This window comes from Oncorhynchus mykiss, chromosome 14 (genome assembly GCF_057628025.1).
Source record: "Oncorhynchus mykiss isolate SJ-2025 chromosome 14, ASM5762802v1, whole genome shotgun sequence".
NCBI classification, from domain to species: Eukaryota; Metazoa; Chordata; class Actinopteri; order Salmoniformes; family Salmonidae; genus Oncorhynchus; species Oncorhynchus mykiss.
The window spans coordinates 10,321,354-10,339,641 of NC_143035.1; the positions used below are offsets into that span (position 1 = coordinate 10,321,354).

General features: G+C 43.2%; 1 protein-coding gene across 2 annotated transcripts in view; it reads right to left on the minus strand.

The window, feature by feature from the left end:
- LOC110488756 (fibroblast growth factor 13) overlaps positions 1-18,087 on the minus strand; it is a 197,447-nt gene extending 179,360 nt beyond the window's left edge. Inside the window, exons 1-2 of one of the 2 annotated variants that reach the window (XM_036942897.2) lie at positions 17,020-18,087; positions 16,568-16,736 (exon numbers count right to left, since the gene is read on the minus strand). In XM_036942897.2, coding sequence (XP_036798792.1) covers positions 16,568-16,616 — 49 coding nt within the window. In that variant the 5' untranslated portion in view covers positions 16,617-16,736; positions 17,020-18,087. The remainder of the gene's footprint in view (positions 1-16,567; positions 16,737-17,019) is intronic. The other variant, XM_036942900.2, reaches the window with a different exon arrangement.
- Between the last annotated feature and the right edge of the window lie 201 nt (positions 18,088-18,288).

Consider the following 18,288-nt stretch of genomic DNA (forward strand, 5'->3'; position numbering starts at 1 on the left):
AGTATTTGATAGTCTACCATTTTTTGAAGATTCTAAAAGAATTTGGCACATTTTTGTAATATATGACACTTGATCGTTCTAAAAATACGTTTCTCCAGTTCTTTTTGTTTTTCCTCTAACTTATTTTGTGCCTCTCCGGTACAGTTTTCATTGCCATCCACCTGTAATGTTAGTTCCTAAATTCAATTTTTTTAAATAATATTTATTTTGTCATTTTTATTAATTTTTCACACCAAATACAAATATACACATACGAACAAAAATGTACAGATGTCCACAAACAACAACTTAATTTTCTCTGCCCAGACCCGCATGCTCACACCTCCATCCCTAGTGCCTGCATTATTGTTTGCCACATGGCCTTCAATTGTACCAATTAGTTTTCCTCGGTCGCTCATGCTATTTCAATATCTAAATAGTAAGTTGTTCGATTTTTTCATTGTGTTGATGATGGCAGATTAATTGATTTCCACATTTTTAATATACGTTCTTTCAAAAGGGTGATGAGAAAATAATTGCCCAGCCCATTGGGTATCTCATTACACACTCATATGGCTTGTCTTGAAATATGCAGGCAGACTGACTAAAAGTAGGTTTACATTTGAATACTTCTGACATCCAACTTTCTAGCTCCTCCCACAAATTCCAGACATAGCATTCCCAGATAGCATGGGTTATTGAGTCATTATTAGTTTTACACTTACGATAGGATTCTGCCTCCCGGGTGGTGCAGCGGTCTAATCCACTGCATCGCAGTGCTAGAGGCATCACTACAGACCCGGGTTAAATCCCAGGCTGTGTCGCAGTCAGCGTTGACCGGGAGACCCATGAGGCGGCACACAATTGACCCAGTGTTGTCCGGGTTAGGGGAAGGTTTGGTAGACCGGAATGTCCTTGTCTCATCGCACTCTAGTGACTGCTTGTGGCGGGCTGGGCGCCTGCACACTGACTTTGGTCGGCAGTTGTACGGTGTTTCCTCTGACACATTGGTGCGGCTGACTTCCGGTTTAAGCGAGCAGTGTGTCAAGAAGCAGTGCGGCACGGCAGGGACGTGTCTCGACTTTCGCCTCTCCCGAGTCCATTTGGGAGTTGCAAAGATGAGATAAGACTGAACTACCAATTGGAAATCACGAAAAAGGGGTAAAAAGTAAAAACAAATTTTAATAAAAAATAAAGACATGATTCTGCCGTTGTGCTGTAGAATTTGTGCATTTTGTCTCTACATTTTATACAATAATTTATACTGGATTAATCGTACATTTTTGTTAACTGTAATCTCCTTAGTTATGTTCCAACATTCGCAATATACTGTGCCAATATCAGTTATTTTCAAATAACTGATTGTTTATATTCTTTTATAAAAGATTGTCAGTTGCATAGGCTCTCTGCAAGGTTCTGTATAGGATACCCTCAAGATTGCTCAGATGTCCAAAATATTTCAATTTTTTTGTGTATTTTGTGTAAAACTTTTAAGTTGGATGTATTTGAAAATATGTGGGGGTGTGCATGTCTGTCAAGCCAAAATTGCTTAAAAAAAAAAAAATTACCCCCCTTTTTTTCCGCAATTTTGTGGTATCCAATTGTTTAGGAGCTACTATCTTGTCTCATTGCTACAACTCCCATACGGGCTCGGGAGAGACAAAGGTCGAAAGTCATGCGTCCTCCGAAACACAACCCAACCAAGCCAAACTGCTTCTTAACACAGCACGCATCCAACCCGGAAACCAGCCGCACCAATGTGTCGGAGGAAACACTAGTGCACGATGAGACAAGGATATCCCTACCGGCCAAACCCTCCCTAACCCGGACGACGCTAGGCCAATTGTACGTCGCCCCACAGACCTCCCGGTCGCGGCCGGTTGCGACAGAGCCTAGGCGTGAACCCAGAGTCTCTGGTGGCACAGCTAGCGCTGCACAGCTGTACAGCGCCCTTAACCACTGCCCCACCCGGGAGGCCCCAAAATTGCTTTTTAAAGCTTTCATGGAAATAAAGGTATTTCCTACTAACAGGTAATTTATGGTTTTAGTTTTCCATGTGGGCCAATTTATCGATGAATTCTGAAAAGCTATCCAAGGATTATTCCATAAGGTTGTGTTAGTTCCTCTATTTCCTTTGTTAATCTAATCTCTTTTGACCAGAGTAGTGAATTGCATGACCTCAGAAGGCACATTTCAAAGTGTCCCATACAATAAGGGGATCTGCAGTAAGTGTGTTATGTAGGAAAAAGTCAGTTATAAATTATTTTGCCTTGGTTTATTATTTTTATATCAAGGCCTGTGTTTCTCTCTGTCTTTCTCTCTCTCTCTCTAAAACACACACCAACTTCCTTGGAGATAGAGGACTGCTCATTTGGTCCTCCCTGACTCTGTCTCCTCCTCCCCCCTCTGTTTCAATCAAACCCCTGCCTCTATAGGGCCCTTCTCTCTGGGGCCCCCGATGAGTGTGTCTGTTCCTGCTGTGGCCCCCAAAGCAGTAGAGAGTGTGTCAGGGAGGAACCTCCGAGGCCCCTGCTGACTGATCCCATGCTTATTTGGGTTTTGTTGTCGTGGCAGCGTCTCATTATGTAAATGATCTCTCCCTCCTGAGCGAGTGAGAGACAGAGAGAGAGAGAGAGAGATGGAGAGAGGCAGGAGATGTAGCTGTGATGTTCACCAATCCAGACTGTGTTAAATCGGCTTCAGGGACCAGCGAAGGATTGCTGCTATATTTAGAAATCATCCTCAATGTATTTTTTTGCCTCCCCAAAACAGAAAGCCATCTCCCCAGTTAAGACTCTGCAATGCGCATCGGGTTCACACCAAACACACTAACACACACATTACATGTTTTCGATTGAGCAGTTGATAATAATTTAAGAGATGAATTCATCCTTAATCTCTTCCCCATTCTATCCTTTCTGTGTCCATTCCCATCTGTAATGTGCATCACACTGAATGCAATTCTCGTCTTCTCTCATCTCATCTGGGGAGCAAAATTAAACGCTTGTCTCTGAAGAATAGGCCCTAACAGAAATCTATATTATGTTTCTAGCTCCAGGGAAGTCAATACTTAGCAGAGAGATCCTTTAAACATTGAATATTTCTATTGAATCACCCACTCAAGGTGTCCTATCATATTCTGATCCTATTAAATTACTGATCTTCTGATGTCACCTGCTCTCCTTCTTATTTCCACTCCCGTCATTGGACATGGCAGTTCTAATTAGTGGCTTAACCAAATCCCCCTTGATTACTCTGCAGTGGTCTGTGACAGTGATCTGCTGCTGCCTGTCACACACCTGTGCCAGCCAGTACACACAGTGCAGTTTAGAGCAGATGGAGAGCCAGTCAGCCGATGCAGAGCCTCCACCTCCTCCCAAACCGGAGTTCTGCTACCCTGGCCTACCCCGCGCTGACAAAAAGCAGTTAAAACACACACACACACACACACTCACTTATCCCACCGACTGCTGTCAATGCTGTTTGAGAGCAGCTGTCGATGCTGTATGTTTTCTCCTCCAATCAGAGAGCAGCTTGCCTTCTGAAGGTCTGCCCACTCTCTCTACCAGCCAGCCTATAGCAGCCCACAGAGGAACCAAACAGTTCTGACACACCCAAACAAGGTACCCACACACTCAACCATGGATCTCATAGGTCTCTTGTGGGGGTGTGCATGTCTGAATCCTGATGAAAATGCCATTTTGAGCTGAGTGACCCACAGATCAATGTCATCAATAGCATTAACCAAGCAGGCTGGGCCTTTCATTTTATTTATCCATTATTTTACCATTTAAGTTGACTGAGAACATGTACTCATTTGCAGCAACGACCTGGGGAATAGTTCCAGGGGAGAGGAGGGGGATGAATGAGCCAATTGTAAACTGGGGATTATTAGGTGACCGTGATGGTTTGAGGGCCAGATTGGGAATTTAGCCAGGACACCGGGGTTAACACCCCTACTCTTACGATAAGTGCCATGGGATCTTTAATGACATCAGAGAGTTAGAACACCCGTTTAACGTCCCATCTGAAAGACAGCACCCTACACAGGGCAGTGTCCCCAATCACTGCCCTGGGACATTGGGATAATTTTTAGACCAGAGCAAAGAGTGCCTCCTACTGGCCCTCCAACACCACTTCCAGCAGCATCTGGTCTCCCATCCAGGGACTGACCAGGACAAACCCTGTTTAGCTTCAGAAGCAAGCCAGCAGTGGTATGCAGGGTGGTATGCTGCTGGCATTAACAAAGCAGGCTGGGCAGGCGGGAGTCACGCCTTGACTTAAAAACATCGTTAGGTTCTAATTTTTCAGAGTAAATAACTCACGGACACTGGAGAAGCTAATTCTTCCCAAAGGGTCGACACAGCTGTAATTCAGACAAAGACATGTCTTCACCACTACAAGTATATATACTCCACTTTAGGCACTCCTCCTTCTCTCCAATCCTTACATCTTATGGTTCGACAGGAAGAGGGTGATAGGATAATAAACCATAATTTCTCACTTCAGGGGACCTGACCTCTGACCTCCTTCGCCTAATCCACAGATGTCCATCTGCTTCCCCTATAGCAATCCTGTGACCTCCTCCCGTCCACCCAACACATTCCAAAGCCATCTGTCTTTCTACAGAGAACCATTAACCTCTGACATAAAAAAAACTGTCTCTTTCACTCCAATATATACTATGCTTATGCGTATAACAATGTTCAAAGTTGACCCCGAATCCAACAACATGCAGAGCTCAAACCGCTTAATCCACTTGTATGTCCCCACCACATGCAGAGGACCGACTCATGCTATAGTATGCTGCCTGCGCTCTCAACGCTCCACTCTCACTCAACCCTCAGCCAGTCGACGATCCTACACATTCAGCACTACAGAGGAGCCTAATTCGCCTTGTCTTGAAAATGTGTTTTAAGGCATGCCAAGTGCTAATGGTATAAATTTAGGTTGTGTTGTCTTCGTCCCGGGAACTTGGCGTAGTCTGTGGGCTGCTGAAAGCTGACGCGAGGAGGCCCAGACCTGGTTTCAATGTGCTGGTTAAATGAGCTGCTGGACAAGGGAAGCGGGAAGAAAATAATCTTGTTATAACATCCCCAGCCCAGGCGGCGGGTTAGTGGTAAGGAGATGGCAGCCTGTCACTCGGGTTAGCGCACACCAGGCTACTCAGAGCCAAAGAGTTTTTGGCCAGCTCAGGCTTTATAGCCACGGCTATGCTAATGCTTATGTAAACACTAACGCTAACTACGCTAATGCTAATCTCAGCCACATCAAAGCCAGAGGCGACCACACTCAACTACAGTACAGCACTCTGGCCCACACTACGCTGCTTTGCTCTCCCCTCAAGCCCTGCTTTATTATTCTCCAGCCTACAGACCACTGTTCTGTTTATTACCACTGGCCCCAGCCTTATTGCCTCCCATTCTTACCTCGCCTTAATCTAACTTTAATTAGTGTGTGTCCGGACTTTCTATTAATCCCCCGGCTTCCTGGTTTAAAATGGAGCATCCATCCACCGGGGCCGGAAAATACTTTTACACGACATGACTTCTAGACCTTGACATCACGTGGACAGGAGTCAGGATTACCAGCACTGAGGATGTTGTTCCGAGACTGAAGAAGTCACTGAAATGAGACTGAAATGGTGGCTGAAATGAGAAACTGAAATGGTCCTTTTTTGAATATCTGAAATTAAGCAGTGTGGTTGTGATTGAGCTCCAACAGGCTAGGCTAGCGCCCAGTTCTCTTCCACTGCCTGAGGCTGCTTAGTGACCTTTGACCTTCTGATAACTGCTTCTGTGGCCTCACTTTACCCCTCAACTGACAACAAATCACTGCCTCACCAGAGGTGTCCCCTGCCAGTCCCTAGTTGGACATAAAGACATAGAATAGTGAAGCAGCTGCAATTAAAAATGGAACATTCACACTATGGTCGTGTTTCCTTGCTCAGATGAGTCAACGCAACACCCAATGGGTGAATTCCTGCCAGTTCATGCTGGGTCATAGCTGAAAAAAGTGTCCCAGCTGTCCCAAAAAATGACGGCCTATACGGATGTGGAGGAATCCCTGCGTTGGCGAAATGGCTGCAAACTGCGGAGCGTTATAGTAGCTCTCCCACACCTGGCTCACGCAACAACGCTGCTCAATTAGCAAAGAAATTAAACAAAACGTTTAATCATTTTGAGACTAGAGGAAATAGGATGACTGCTATGTTAAACCTCTTAAGGCTAGGCAGAATACTGCCCCCTTTGGAGGAATTGCGTGCCCATAGTAAACTGAAAAAAAATCTGTCCAAAATTGCTAATATATGCATATAATAATTATTATTGGATAGAAAAAACTCTAAAGCTTCTAAAACCGTTGGAATTATGTCTGTATGTATAGCAGAACTCACAGGGCAGGCATTCTTCCAAACTAGTTTTGTGATCATGAAAGTTGGGGCAACTTTGACGTGATCGCCCCCACCCTTCCCAACCAGCTATGGATCTGGGGACACTTTCTATGTCTTCCACTAGATGTCCTCATTCAGTAGAGCGTTTAATCGTTCAAATCCCGCGAGTTTTGGCCCTATGGGAGTGAATTGAGTGAGTGTTGCGAGAAAATACCTGTGCGTTAGGGCGCGAATTGGTCCCATCCATTCCTTTGTTCCAGCACTCCGGAGGAGAACTAACAATGACCGGTTGAATTGAAAATTGTTTTGTACGTTTAGAACATCCTAAAGCTTGATTCTGCACTTAGTTTGACCTGTTTAGTCGACATATAATATGTAATTTTGAAGTTTTGATGCGCAACTTTTCCGGACCAGAGGACATTTTGGGTGCATTTCAGCTGATATTGTTAGCAGATGCTAATACAAAGACACAAGACTTGAAACCAAACAATGTTTTGGGTAAGTATGAACCCTTCCAGTACATTCTGAACGAAGACCATCAAAGGTAAGGGAATATTTATGCTGAAATTGTGTGTTTCTGTTGACTCCAACATAGCGGAGAAATATTGCTTATGTCTGAGCGCCGTCTCAGAATATTGAATAGTGAGCGATTTCTGTAACGTTAAAAAGAAATGTAACAAAGCGATTGCATTAAGAAGCAGTGTATCTTTCTAACTATATGTAGAACATGTATATTTAGTCAAAGTTTATGATGTCTATTTACGTTATCTTGCGGCGCTACCTATATTTTCTGCGGACATTTTTCAGTATTTTCTGAACATGAATTCAATGTAAATGGACATTTATGGATATAAATGGCATATTATTGAAAAAAAAATGTATTGTGTAACATGTCCTATTACTGTCATCTGATGAAGATTTTCAAAAGGTTAGTGAATGATTTATTTTTTAATCCTGCTTTTATAATTTTATATTTTCTGGGACAAAATGGCTGCCTCTTGTCTTCGTTTCGGTGGTGGTCTAATATAAATATGTGGTGTGTTTTCGCCGTAAAACATTTAAAAAATCTGACATGCTGGGTAGATGAACAAGGTGTTTCGTTTATCTTTCATTTGAGGTATTGGACTTGTTAATGTGTGGAGGTTAAATATTTCTAAGAATATTTTTGCGTTCCATGCGCCACGTTCCAGCTGAACGTGGAAGGGGTCGTTCCCAAAAGGGAACCCTAACCCGTCATCAGGTTTTAAACAACTGCAGTCACAGTTGCCTTGCTGGTCAACAGCCTTCTGGCTATTGTAGTCTTTTGACTGCAGAAAAACAGGAATCGAAAGTTGAGGCAGGCATGCGAGGGAGGGGCAACTTATATTGAAGACGGCTTGTACTGTATATTGATCAGGAACTAAAGCCTGCTAGAGGGAAAGATTCTTAAAAAATCTAGCTAAGAAGACCTTTGCCTTTCATATACAATTATCACTCATTCAGCTGATACTGTATATCTCAAATTCTTGTTAGTGTAGGATAGAACAACTCTGTATCTACTACATACTGTATTTTGAAACTACATTTCTTTGTCTTGTCCATCTAAAGCTTTGCTCCACTTGTAATTCAGCTGTGCCTCTCATACTGTCCCCTTGGTCCTTCTTCCCTGTCCTCTGTCGATAACGGCGACACATCAGCAGCCAGCCACCTGCTCCCTGTGGACCATGTGTGTCACTATCTCTGTCACGTTGTCACTGGGTCCGCTCTTAACACTCAAACTAATGGCTGTGACTCCCTGTGATCCAAATCATTTAAAGGATGTAAAATGATGGCTGTGGCTCCCTGTTCTCCATCTCATTTAAAGGATGTAAACTGATGGCTGTGGCTCCCTGTTCTCCATCTCATTTAAAGGATGTAAACTGATGGCTGTGGCTTCCTTTGCTCTGTCTCATTTAAAGGATGTAAACTGATGGCTGTGGCTCCCTGTGATCCAAATCATTTAAATGGGTTAAACTGATGGCTGTGGCTCCCTGTTCTCCATCTCATTTAAAGGATGTAAACTGATGGCTGTGGCTCCCTGTGCTCCGTCTCATTTAAATGGGTTAAACTGATGGCTGTGGCTCCCTGTGATCCAAATCATTTAAATGGGTTAAACTGATGGCTGTGGCTCCCTGTGATCCAAATCATTTAAAGAGCTTAAACTGATGGCTGTGGCTCTCTGTGCTCTGTCTCATTTAAATGGATAAACTGATGGCTGTGGCTCACCGTGCTCCATCTCATTTAAAGAGCTTAAATTGATGGCTGTGGCTCTCTGTGCTCTGTCTCATTTAAATGGGTTAAACTGATGGCTGTGGCTCCCTGTGATCCAAATCATTTAAAGAGCTTAAACTGATGGCTGTGGCTCTCTGTGCTCTGTCTCATTCAAATGGGTTAAACTGATGGCTGTGGCTGCCTGTGATCCAAATCATTTAAAGAGCTTAAACTGATGGCTGTGGCCCCCTGTGCTCTGTCTCATTTAAAGGGGTTAAACTGATGGCTGTGGCTCCCTGTACTCCTTCTCATTTAAAAGGGGTTAAACTGATGGCTGTGGCTCGGTGTTGCTTAAAGGGTTACAGCTAAATGAGTCAGCTCTGACACACATCTACTCTAACTGTCAGACAGCTGAGCTCCTAACTCCATCCTCATGGTGTCTCTGATTGGCTGATCCCCCTCTGTTCCTATCTTATTGCCTTCTATACCAACATTAAGATTATGAGGATTGTCATACACCTGGCAGAGGTATTACTCAGGTAATATTTCACTCTATGTGATGTACTATGGTTCATCTCTGTCTGGTGGAAAGCAGAGAAAGCATACAAGGCTCTCTTTCGTCAAGATAGCTCCTGTGGGACAATAATAAATAAAGCTAGCCATGAGTGGCCAATTTCTTGCTGACGTGGTCAGTGTGCTAGATTTAGTCCTAATAGGCCAGTCAGGAAAACAAACAGCTTTTTCTAAATGGGGGACATGGCCATGTCTTGCCTGTCCTCATCACAGTCCCACTATGGAGTAGCCTTTGTGAAACAGGGGGTTTCATGTGAATGGGCAGTAACCTATGTAGCCTACTGCGCATGTATCTTATATGTCAGTACGGCCGCTATGAAAACACAATACAAATTTGACACCACCCAAAATGCATAAACACACGTAGGGGCATGTACTCGGAAATATTATAATATCCTGGCTCTGTATAAAAGAGGTCATTGTCATCAGCACAGTTTGACACACATAACCACAATTATGGAGGATTATCTTTAGATAGGAAAAAAATACATCCGAGTGGGGTAGTGCATTTCTGGATCTAAAACAATCCAAACTCTGCTGTAATCCAAACATTCTGAATCGATACATAATCCCACACCTACATGAAAGAGGTCCTGTGATCCTTTCAGCCATTACTTTGATAAGAGAACCGGGGTTTAGAAATAATAAATAAATATTTAAGATCAGTCATGACACGAATAACCGACTTCCAGCCAAAGCCATCTTTATGGATAATCACATAAGTACCCTTTCAAGCCTGACTTGCTACAATCCCCCTACAGTTCATCACTACATCTAATTTGAGTCAAATACACACCTACATACTCTCAAACCCTGCCCATTGGCACTGTGTGAGCATTTCAATATCTGGGAATGAATGAATGATGAAGACGAGATGCGAGGCTGTGTTTTCACTCCTGGCCCTTTCTTGAATGAGGATTAAAGCATACCAATGAACAACAGAGGCAGCCAAATGATGTGGCCGATTTAGATGTGTACTAAGGGAGCAACGGTAGACCATGATGCCAGGGGTCAGCATGAATAGAGAAAAGAGATAAGGAGAATGGGAGGGATTGAGGAAGAGCTTTATACAAACCCATTCACCTCATAAAACACACAGCTTTCAGGATTGGCACGGACCAGACTGGCTGACGCATCATAGCAGCCAGGTATTTAGGGGATTTTAACGGCAGGTCACTGACCCCGGCCACACAATGATGAAATGACAGAGGAGCTAGATCTACTCTACCTAGTTCCTTTTTGGTGTCATTGTTTTGGGGATGACACACACTGCGTGGTAAGGCCTTGCACCCATGGATGGTTACTGGAATGAACTGACTGAAAGCAACCAGGTCAGTCATGGCAACTTTACTGAAGGAAGAAAAATTCCTGGAAAAGGTCATGTTGACAAATCACTTCACCGAAGGACCGTGACACTTTATTAATCACGTGCCAACTCACACAACACCCAAGTCTATATGCCTTGTGGATACTGAAGCCTACATTTGGGTGCTGAATGGTGTTCCACTCCTCTTAAGGGCTGAGGACAAAGCAGGACAGAGACAGACAGATAGACAGACAGAAAAGCACCACTTACAGTGCCTCGCCAGCTAGCAAGGCTGTCCGTCAGTGCCCACACTGCCCGGGCACGGCGGGCAGAGCGAGGAGCTGGAGAGACAGGACCCCTAACCTTCCCAAACATCTCAGGGCGGCGCGGCGCGATGCAGAGTGGCAGGTCTCTGATGCGCGGCTGCGAGCCAGCGTCCTCGGGGCAGCGTAGCCGGATCTGCGTCAGCACCGTGAACATTTTCTGACAGGGCACACTGGCCCTGGCGCTGCCGACACGACATCTCCATCCACATCTCGTCTATACTCTGGGAAATCGACTTAGAAAATGTCCTGTTTGCGGTGTTTACACACAGCATAATTAAAACATTAACAAGTATAAAAAGACTAACTACATGTACTGCTGAGTGCAAGTAAGTTTATGTTTCACTTTATTTCATTGGGTTATATACTCTATGTCAGACATACTGTGCATGGCCACATCATTGTGAAGCAAGGACATGATGAGACGTTGTACGGAGATCCTGCCTGGTTCATTCAGCGGCGTACAGTCAAATTATACTCCACTTGCAATATCATTCAGAATCCAACACATCCCATAGAGACTTACAAACTTTCCACTTACATTTGAGGTTTTCCCCTTTGCGGTGAGTTTCCACTGCAGCTGTCCGTCAAATCACATAGAAAAGCACTTTTTCCCTCTTGAGCGATTGTGGGGTAAATAACTGCTTTAGAAGTGAGTGACATAAGATCAAGTCTAAATATTTTAGCTTGACGGAATGGTATAGCCTACTGTATGCAAGGATCACTTGTCACTTCTCAGCGACTAGTTAGTGAGTTAGCGCCATAACATCACCCAACAGCAGCGTTAAGATAACAGCATATCCCCAGCATGGCGATTTTGTGTAGAAGATAACAAACCTCTTTAGCACTATTCTAATCTCCTCCTTTGTCTTTGCTGAAACCGACCCTGTCCTATTTAAGTGGGCTTCCGAGAGAGCCAGCCAGCTACTAGATCAAAAGATGGTAATGATACTGTAGGCAGCGTGTTGTTTAGCCAATGAGATTAGAGCAGGTGTCACAGCAGAGCAGGGGAGAGCTGGCTCCTTTGTGATTCAGGAAGCAGTGACTCCAAACTCTGGATATCTATTGATTGGCCAACGTGGCTGCCCTGGGCTGAATTAATATGGCGGCAAATATGCAAGACTTATACCTTCTGCTCGGCTTATGCCGTTAAAGAGGCACTGACAGAGACAACAAAATAGGTCTGAGAGTCTATAAAAAAGCAGGCCACAAAGAAGCCTGGGAGAGAGAGAGAGTACTATGTAAAAGGAGATGCCACGTTTGATAAGTGATTTCGGTAGAAGAATATTCGAAAACCCACGACACATACAATAACAAGAGGCTTTATAGTCAAAGACTAGAAAAGAGAGACGAGAAATGTCAACATAATGACTATGTAAACAAGCATTGATCCCGTTGATTTCCCAGGCTCTGGGATGCTGGGGTTGAGGCCGGGATAGCAGATACGCTTCGATACACCACTCTGTCCGGACAACTCAGGCTCACCAGGGTGCGGGGAAGCTCACAAACTGATTTGCCTGCTTTGATATTGGAGGGAGGCTTTATCCCTGCCTAAAACATGGTTCTCTCTCACTACAGTTCTGTAAATCACATGTACAGGATGTACTCCTATCTTGTGAAGCATGACCTTTCACTGAGTGAGCCAACGCACAGAGAATAGATAGCATTTATTCTTATCCCTCTATTCTGTTACTGTCCTGCTTCTCACACACATACTCCTTTTTTAATGGGAACAGAGAGCATTGGGGCTCGATTTAATTTGCTGCGCTAAGATCCACGTTACAGCACAATTTAAATGTAAAAGGCAATGTTCCCAGCGTTCGCGGGACGACAGTAACGGTAAACACTGCATACGTGGGCTCATTCAGAAATGACCATTCCATTTCAATCGCGCCATAACTGTCACGAGTCCGACCGAGGGTGTTTCCCTTTCCCGGGCAGGTGGCGCTCGGCGGTCGTCGTCACCGGCCTATTAGCTGCCACTGATTGTTTTTCCTTCCCCTCCTTGTATGTTGAGTGGTAGCACCTGTGAATGTTTAATTAGTTTGTCTTTATTAGACAGCCGGCCCGCCTGGTTGTTGTGCGGGATTATTTCTATGTAAACCTTCGGCTCTGTGGTATAGGCACGTGTTAGTGTCCGGTCGGGATTGTTTCCCATTGTACATTTTGATTTCCCTGTGTTTTGGGAACGTAACGTTTTTGTGAGCACCCTGTGGTGCATTGGTGCGATTAAAAGAACTCTCTGTCTCCTGCATTTGACTCCACACCCACGACACCCGGAGCATTACAATAACGCGGATCTTCAGCGCTACGGATTGAATCGAATCCTTTAAAAAGGAAAGAAAAAGAGTTTGGTGAGATGTGCTAACATTTTGTCGAACTGTGACGCAAGTGTAGGGCTTAAATCTAGGCCTGGAACTTCATTCCATTATTTCCAGGGTTTAACTCCCTTCCTCAATCCCATATTGTTCTTAAAAAGAGCAGTGGAATTGATCTAAAGCTGAAACTCCAAAGACAGTGAATAAAAAGTGATGGTCATATGGACTATTATTGACATCTCTAATACATAGTGCTCTATGCACGGTGGATCGTTCACTTTCCTCTGTAGGTGCCTGTTAGTGTCTGAGGCTAAAATAAAATGAAGTTGATTAAAACTTTAGTTGATCTAACCACTTCGGATGTACAGTGCCAGTCAAACATTGGGACACACCTACTCATTCAAGTGTTGTTCTTTATTTTTACTATTTTTTTAAATTGTAGAATAATAGTGAAGACATCAAAAATTATGAAATAACACATATGGAATCATGTTGTACCCCCCCAAAAAGTGTAAAACAAATCAAAATATATTTTAGATTTTAGATTCTTCAAACTTGCCACCCTTTGCCTTGATGACAGCTTTGCACACTCTTGGCATTCTCTCAACCAGCTTCATGAGGAATGTTTTTCCAACAGTCTTGAGGAGGTTCCCACATATGCTGAGCACTTGTTGGCTGCTTTTCCTTCACTCTGCGATCCAACTCATCCCAAACCATTTCAATTGGGTTGAGGTCGGGTGATTGTGGAGGCCAGCTCATCTGATGCAGCACTCCATCACTCTCCTTCTTGGTCAAATAGCCCTTACACAGCCTGGAGGGTCGTTGTCCTGTTGAAAAACAAATGATAGTCCCACTAAGCGTAAAACAGACGGGATGGTGTATCGCTGCAGAATGCTGTGGTAGCCATGCTGGTTAAGTGTGCCTTGAATTTTAAATAATTCACTGACAGTGTCAACAGCAAAGCATTCCCACACCATCACACCTCCCCCTCCATGCTTCACGGTGGGAACCACATATGCGGAGATCATCCATTCACCTACTCTGTGTCTCACAAAGACATGGCGGTCAGAACCAACAATCTCAAATTTGGACTCATCAGACCAAAGGACAGATTTCCACTGATCTAATGTCCATTGCTCATGTTTCTTGGCCCAAGCAAGTCTGTTCTTCTTATTGCTGTCCTTAGAGCAGTGGTTCTATGCCGCAATTCGACCATGAAGGCCTGATTGACACAGTCTCCTCTGAACAGTTGATGTTGAGATGTGTCTGTTACTTAAACTCTGTGAAGCATTTATTTGGGCTGCAATCTAAAGTGCAGTTAACTCTAATGAACTTATCCTCTGTAGCAGAGGTAACTCTGGGTCTTTCCTGTGGCGGTCTTCGTGAAAGTCAGTTTCATCATAGCGCTTGATGGTTTTTGCGACTGCACTTGAAGAAACTTTCAAAGTTCTTGAAATCATCCATACTGACTGACCTTCATGTCTTAAAGTAATGATGGCTGTCGTTTCTCTTTGCTTATTTGAGCTGTTCTTGCCATAATATGGACTTGGTCTTTTACCAAATAGGGCTATCTTCTGTATACCACCCCTACCTTGTCACAACACAAGTGATTGGCTCAAACACATTAAGGAAAGAAATTCCACAAATTAACTTTTAACACGGCACACCTGTTAATTGAAACATTCCAGGTGACTACCTCACAAAGCTGGTTGAGAGAATGCCAAGCGTGTGCAAAGCTGTCATCAAGGCAAAGGGTGGCTACTTTGAAGAATCTCAATTATAAAATATATTTTGATTTGTTGAACACTTTTTTGGTTACTACATGATTCCATATGTGTTATTTCATAGTTTGTCTTCACGATTATTTTACAATGTAGAAAATAGTAGCAATAATGAAAAACACTAGAATGAGTAGGTGTGTCCAAATTTTTGACTGGTACTGTATAATGCAGTATGACATGGATACTGTGTGTGTGTGTGTGTGTGGGGGGGGGGGGGGGGGGGGGGGGTTCAACCCAGACCTAGGGATCTGGAAAGGGCAATGTGAAACTTGAGGTGAGAACATCTCAATAAGTGAAAGCATGCACAAGTCAACTGCATTAGGCTTCAAGTCCAATTTACCAGGCAAGTGATAAAGCAATGGACTGAATAAAAAAGGAAAACAATTATTGGAGGACAAAGAAAAAGGTCCACACTCTTACTGTTGGCACTGGAGAAATGTCACAGAATAGCATGTTTGGAATATAGTCTATTAGACATGCATTAAACAATATATGTGAGGTCAAACTGAGCCCTATTCATCTGTTTAGGGTGAATAGCGCAGTATTTACCAAATAAAGCAGGAAACATGACAAGCAGGGAAGCTGGTGGTTATAATTCAAATATAATATTGGTTTTAATTATGATCATCTTTCAATAAGCACATAATCAAAACAAACATTCCTTTCAATAGAATCATAGGCTATTAATAAATTCAACATAGCCTACAGTACTAATATAAAGCAGATGAATCCTGAATAAACTATTTTGTAATTGAATATGACTCCACATTGGCTGCCTCTTTGTCAGTTTCCAGTAGCTGTTGGATACATTCTGTTTTGATGGGTTGCCTTGCCATTGATTGCTTCAATTGACAAAAATATGCAATCATCAAAACAAAGGGATGAAAGCCTGTGCATGCCAGCCCCCAAACTGTCATGGACAACCTCGGTGTAGAGCGCGCACATCGACTAATCTCGCTGAGGTTTCTCTGGCAACCTTGCCTCCCTTTGTCTCCATGGCAATGGCTCGCCAGTTTACATCCCGACACAAAGCGAGGCTTTTCTAGAGACGTGCAGAGGCTAATTTTTACGCAATGGGTCATTAGCGCACGAGCTACCAAAACAAATGGTGTGCCCACGTCATATTAGCGTAGAACTCCCCTGTGTGTGATTAGAATATGATGTTGAAAGCTGGGCAAATGCAAACCCACGTAAAAAAGATGCAAGCAAGAACAGGGGGGATTTCAAACGGATGCCAGTGACATTGTTGTTCACTGCCTTCACATTAAAGCGACAGCACGACCATTATTCATGTAGGTTAACCAATGCTCATTAAAAAACACTACATGGTTTGATTTTCATTATGATTCTTGGTTTTGTATTAATTAATGTAATATTAGCAAATATTTATTGTTTAAATAATGAAACCAATAAATGAGATACACTACTTGCGTAATCATTGGGTTATAAGCAGGTTATAACAAGTGCTAATTCTAGATGGCTACTGGTTGAGTCTGAAATGACACCAGCAAGCCACATATGCCGGGCCATTCAGTAGCTGGCCTACTATTGTTTTCAGAAATCTCAAAGGGCGAGCAGAGGATGTGTGGGAGATGAATGAGCGCACGGTCGCTTTAAACCAGTGATTTAGGAGCAGCAATCTGTGCGTTGCAAGGCTTGCCTCTTACCCTTGGAAGCATCCTTATCTTCTTTTGGCTTCGCCACTTTTCCGCTCATAGATCCCAGTTTGGATGTGTAATTCCCGATTTAGACAAGAATGGAAATCCGTTTAATCGCTTGCAGACAATTTCTTCAATGAAATCCTTTCCAAAGCTACCAGGTGCTGAGATAAGGGTTCTGTTAGACAATTAGAAAACAGTGCAATTAGTCTTTAAGGTTTTATTTTGATGAAGCAAGTTGTATCAAGAGAGGACTACAAACAAAGCAGACCTGTGGGGCTGTATGATTCCATGTATGACGCCAGCTGTCAATGGATATATCCAGTTATTGATACATTCTACCCACATAGCCTACCTACACAATTGAGTTCACAAAGCGCATCTGAAAAATTGGTAAAGAAACGCCTTGGTATCCATGGACCATCACCACCATAAAAGCGTTTGGATCTAGTTTGTCTTACCTTATCTCCTCCACGTTTTCTGCTACATCAATGCACATTGATAAAGAAAAACGCTTCCAACATGAATCCCGCTATGTTGCATGCAAAAATCACGACCCTCTCGGTTGTGTCAAAGGAACTGAAAAAAAACTAAGAAAATAAGAGCAGGGCTTCCATGCGCGTGTCAGTCGACGTCAAAGAAAAACGGAAAGTGCATCACATTAAGATTACATCAAAGGAGCAAACGTCTCCACATGGGGTATCCGCAAATGCCATCCACTACAACGGACGCAACCGGGTTTTCTTGAAGCCTATGGTGACTATTCTATTCAACACGAGCTCTTCCAAGGCATTTCACACGCTGGAAAATATAGCACACAGATCAACAGGATCCACAAAGTGAGCGCTGTATTCCATCCCTAACACACATGCACAGTCGGTGATGCTACGTTTAGCTCTATACGTTTAATAAAATGCATGCATTTTGGGCATGAAAATTAGTTGTTTATAATAAATCCGCTTCGATACACCGTTGCTCTAAACGCGCGCGTTGGATGGGGAGCGTGAGGAGCGCTGTGACCTCGGCGTCAAGTAGCCTACTGTAGAATCAAGAAGAGTGGCCGGGCAGCAGATTACGCAGCATTGACAAACACCATCTATTAAATTGTTTGATTGTTGTAGGCTAGTGTTTCCTTTAAAACTGTCTGAGGAAACCAACAGCCAAAATAAGCGTGCTATTTTTTTTTATACCTACATATGGACAAACCAATGTTCACGATGTAAATGCATTATATGATATTATGGTTAGCCGTTTGCTATTCGAATCATCTGTACACTTTGAAACAATTCAGTGACTAATAAAGTACATAACCTTTACGCACAAGTGCCAATTACCGAAACAGTCCCAAAAGACGCTCTTTATATCAAATATCGTTGACATACATAATGTTACAGACCAGCTAAATCAGACAATTTACAGTATTATATATATAGTCAAAAGTATTCCAAGTAGTCCAAGCAAGCATATAGCCCAGAAATCGCAGTCCACGGAAACTGGAGCAAGTCCCAAGCCACTAAAGGAAATAACTCACCTGGATGCACGAGATGGAGAGGCAAAAACTGTTGAATTGACAACGAATGTCAGCGCACTTGCCTACAAAATATGTCTTAAGTGGATACGTAAACATTCAGATGTTCCAGATGCTAACGGATCAATATGAACGGCTGCTTGTATATGCTTCAAAATGTTATTCCTTTTCAAAAGGGGTGTTTTAAATACCTTTCTAAAGT